Below are 4,560 nucleotides of genomic sequence, written 5' to 3' on the forward strand. Positions count from 1 at the left end.
AGTATTTAACACCCTGAACTCCGCCTGCCTAAAATGCACCTCTTTACAGAATCATTTACCTTGGTTGTGTTCACACACTGCAGGCTGATCAATGGACTAAACCTGTGTTTTTATATTATCTCTTGCCCAACAACTTCTGTCATTAAGATACAACAATGGACTTCATGATAATTCTCACGCTACATTTTAAACCATTGGAAACATGAAAGAAAAGTCAAGGATGGATCAGAATTAAAAATACAACGTTAGACGCAGCTTTACTGACAATTCAGAACTTTCTTCATACAACCAATTTTTAAAAAAAAACCAAACAAATTAAAGGTCAAAGTTCAGCACTGGCCTAAAATTCCACTTGGAAGGAATAAAGGGGCTATCATGGTAATTGGTAAAAACAGAGTACAGAATTAGACGACTAAAAGTTCTGGTGCAGACACATTCGTTTGGTTTAGCAATCATTGTCCCAAAGTCACTTGAACTGAAATGGCAGTCCCAACAAGAGGAGTTACATTTTCTCTCTCTCAGACAGAGTCCCGTACTATTACCACAATCAAATGTTCTTCATCCACTTTCCCCAATGTCCTCATGGCTGTCTGCAGGAATTGCTGAGAGAAGCCACAGGGCGGGAAGGCATACAGCATGCCTGTGTTATCCTTGTCCTTTACCCCGCCAACGGGCAAACCAATTACCCCTGCCGCCTGCTTCTGCTTCAGATATGACACCAGATTCCGCAGCAGCCTCTGCTGGAGGCCAGGCTCCACAGCCACAGCCCCGTCACCCCCCTCAGCCCCCTGGGGAGCCTGCATGGCGAGCAGCACGACGTAGCCATCAGGACTGCCCTGCTTGATGCGGCGGGTCACCTCATCCAACTTGGGCTGGTCAAGGCGGAGGCGTTGTGCGATCTTCAGCTGAGACACTCGGGCACCCGTTGCAGAATCCTTTAGGAGGGAATGGGTGATGGCAGCGTCGCCCTCTAGTGTGAACATGTTTGTTGGAAAGCAGCTGTTTTTGAGCACAAGAACACCGTTCCAGGCGAGTGTCAGTGCCTGGGCAAACTCCAACAAATTGGCTGGCTTCTTGGTCTCTGGTTTTGGAGCTTCAACACTCGCTTTAGTCTCATGCTCAATCTCACTAGTTCTGTGATTACGTTCATTGTCTTTCTTTTTTAGCTGCACAGGGTCGTGGGATTCTGACAGTGCTTTGTCCTCGACAGGTGGGCGCCGGTCCTCTGGAGGGACAGCTGTGACCTGATCCTTGTCAGCCGTGCCATCTGCCCCACGGGCATCTCTGCTCCTCTTGTCCGGACTCGGCTCCAACGAGCCCCGAGGCTTGGCCCGCGCCCGCTCCTCGTAGGGTGAGAGTACAGGCCGGATGCGCTCGTTGGAAAGGCTCCGGCGCTTTCGCCGCTCCTCCCACGGCTTGGCAGCAACAGTGCCACGGTCATTCTCCCGCTCACTCGGCCAGCGGTCCCGGTTGCGGATGGAGACACTATACCCGTCAGCGTTGTTGCGGCGCTCCAGATTTTTGGCTGGGCTGCTCCAGTCGCCATCCAAGTAGCTCCTCTCCCGCTCGTGGTAAAGGGGCAGGGGCGGGGTCCGGTCACGTGCCCGGGCCTCCCGCTCCAGGCTCCGGTGCCGGCCGAATCCATCCGCCAGCAGCTCGTAGGGTACTGGAAGTGGGACCTGTGGGTAAGGCTGCTGGTACCGCGTGTCCTCCACCTTGGCAAAGTCGACTCTCAGCCGCCGGTCAGGCCCTCCAAGGGGAAAGCCACGCATCTGGGCACAGGCAGCTTGCGCAGCATCCAAACTCTCGTACTGAATGTAAGCAAAGCTGTCGCCTTTCACATAGTCAATAGTGCGAATACTGCCAAACCGGTCAAACTCCCGGGCAAGGGCAGCCAGTGATGTCAAGGGCCCCAGCCCACCCACCCACAATCGAGTCGTTGGGTTGGCTTTGCCATATCCAATTTTAACATGGTTCCTGCCGATTACCCGGCCTGACATGGCCACTTTGGCTCGGTGCGCCATATCCAAATTCTGAAATTTTAAGAACCCGTAGGCACCCCCTTGCCCCCTGGCCGGGCGCTTGATGACAACCTCCTCGATGATGCCATACTTCTCAAAAGCACGTCTCAAATCGCTCTCTGAAATGTTGTGGTCCAAGTTGCCAATGAACAAATTCCTCGTAGCTCGCTTGTCATCCTCAGGCATCAAATCGTCCTCCTGCACAGGGTAGCTGTAAGCGCGCCCACGCTCATCATACAGTCCGTAATAATCTAACGACCGCTCCCGCTCCCTTGTCAGAGGTACTGCCTCGATGGGATAATTAGCATGTCTTGTCCTCTGCTCTCGGAGGGCACAGGCCCCTGGCGACAAAGAGCGCTGCCGATACTGGTACCCAGTGTGGATGGGCACGTAGTTGACCTCTGGCGGGGTGCAGCTCCTCCTCTTGGGGTACACCGGCTCGATTTTCAGGGGTCGGTCGTAGAGCACCAGCCGGCCCTTGGCATGCCTCGCCTCCTTGGCGTCCTCGTGGTGCCGGAAATGCACGTAGGCTAGCCGGCCGCCCTCCGGGGTGTGCGTGGCGCTGACGCTCACCTCCCCAAACTTCTTGAACTCGTGGAAGAGGCCGTCCTCCACCGCCTCGTCGGTCAGCTGCGTGCCCAAGTTGCTGACCACCAGGGTCTTGTACTCGAGGCCAGCAGGCCTGCTATTGTCACCTTTGTTTTTCTGGGTGGAGCTGGTTCTGGCAGAGGGCAGCCTGGTAGAGCTGGCAGCTTCATGGTGGTGGTGATGGTGGTCCCCCCTGTCCTCCCTGCGGCTGTTACTGTTGGATTTCTCCCCTCCTCCCCCCCCAGGCCTGTCCCGGCTCCTACTCCTACTGCGGCCCGGGTGTTTGGTGCTGAGCCCAGCCTTGTGGTAGTTGCCGCCTCCCCCTACCCCTCCTCGGCCTGTGTCGCCCTCCTCCCGCCCAGCCCTGCTCTCCCGTTCTCGCTCCCTGTCCCGTTCCCGGGGCCTCTTGGCCGCCCTGCCCCCGGGCCCGCTGCCTGGGGCCGAGCCGGGACTAGAGTCGCGCTCGCTCTGTCTCTTCATCGCGGGCCTGCCGCCGCCTCCCTCCCGGCTTCTCCTCAGCCTGAGCCTGCGCTAGGCCGCCAGCCTCCCTCCCTGCTCCTGGAAACCAGGCCCGGCTCCGCCAGCAGCTAAACCCGATTCCCCAGCCCCGGGGTGAAGAGGACCTGCCACTGCCCAACCCCCGGCACAAAGGCGCCGCAGCAACCGTCGCTCAGTCTTCGAGCTCCCCGCTCGCCATATTGTCAGAGCATTGCCCCCTCTCTCTCTCTCTCTGCCGAAAGAATGCGCGCCGCTTCCCCTCCCCCACCCTGCGCTCTTACCTCACCGCTTCCTGTGTACCTCACGCCGGATGACGTTCCAGGCGCACAGCTTCTGGCGACGTCATCATTCCCCGTGCCGCTCATGTCTCACCGGCGTCGTGACGTCGCTCCAGCGGCCTGGAAAGGGGGGGAATGGGGAGGAATCGCTGAATTGTTAGGGTGCAGGAGGAGGCTGTTCGGCCCATCATGTCTGCAACAGCTCTCCGAATGAGCATTATGACTCTGCCGTTCTGCTGTCTTTTTCTTGTAACCCTGCACATTGTTTCTATTCAAATAATCATCTAATTCCCTCTTGAATGTTTCACATCGTATTTCTTTTGCAAATCACTTTAAATCTGTGCCTCTCATTTTCAATCCTTTTTCAAGTGGGGACAGTTTCTCCCTATCTCCTCTGTCCAGCCCCCTCATGATTTTGAGCACCTCTATCAAATCTCCTCTTAGCCTTCTCCTCTTCAGTTAGAACAGTCCCAACCTCTCCAATCGATCTTCATAACTGAAGTTTCTCATCCCTGGAACCATTTTTTGTAAACCTTTTCTGCACTCTCTCCAATGCATTCACACATCCTTCCTAAAGTGTGGCACCTAGAACTATACACAGTACTCCAGCTGAGGTCTAACTAGCATAACCTCCTTGTTCTTGTACTCTCTGCCCCATTAATAAAGCCTAGGATACTGTATGCTTTATTAATTACTTTCTCCACCTGTCCTGCCACCTTCAATGACTCGTGCACATATACACCCAGGTCCCTCTGCTCCTCCACACCCTTTAGAGTTGTACCCTTATTTAATATTGTCTCTCCATGTTCTTCCTACCAAAATGAATCACCTCACACTTCTCTGCATTAAATTTCATCTGCCACCTGTCTGCCCACTCCACCAACTTGTCTATGTCCTTTTGAAGTTCTACACCTTCTTCCTCACAGTTTACAATGCTTCCGAGTTTTGTATCATTGCGAACTTTGAAATTGTTCCCTGCACACCAAGATCTAGATCATTAATATATATCAGGAAAAGCAAGGGTCCCAATACCAACATGTCCTTTTGTTTATGACATCTTTTGACAATCTCCACCTATCACTGGCCCTCCATCCAGCTCTACCTGTCCCATCCCCCCTTAAACCAGCTTATATTTCACCTCTTTTCTATTTTTCCTTAGTTCTAGTGAAGAGTCA

General features: G+C 54.1%; 1 protein-coding gene across 1 annotated transcript; it reads right to left on the bottom strand.

The window, feature by feature from the left end:
- Window positions 1-231: 231 nt before the first annotated feature.
- Window positions 232-3,376, bottom strand: rbm15b (RNA binding motif protein 15B). Its single transcript, XM_078543839.1, has one exon. It carries the CDS (start codon window positions 3,087-3,089, stop codon window positions 519-521), a length of 2,571 nt encoding a protein of 856 aa, XP_078399965.1. The 5' UTR covers window positions 3,090-3,376; the 3' UTR covers window positions 232-518.
- Window positions 3,377-4,560: the final 1,184 nt, after the last annotated feature.

This window comes from Cetorhinus maximus, chromosome 6 (genome assembly GCF_964194155.1).
Source record: "Cetorhinus maximus chromosome 6, sCetMax3.hap1.1, whole genome shotgun sequence".
In the NCBI taxonomy this organism is placed as follows: domain Eukaryota; kingdom Metazoa; phylum Chordata; class Chondrichthyes; order Lamniformes; family Cetorhinidae; genus Cetorhinus; species Cetorhinus maximus.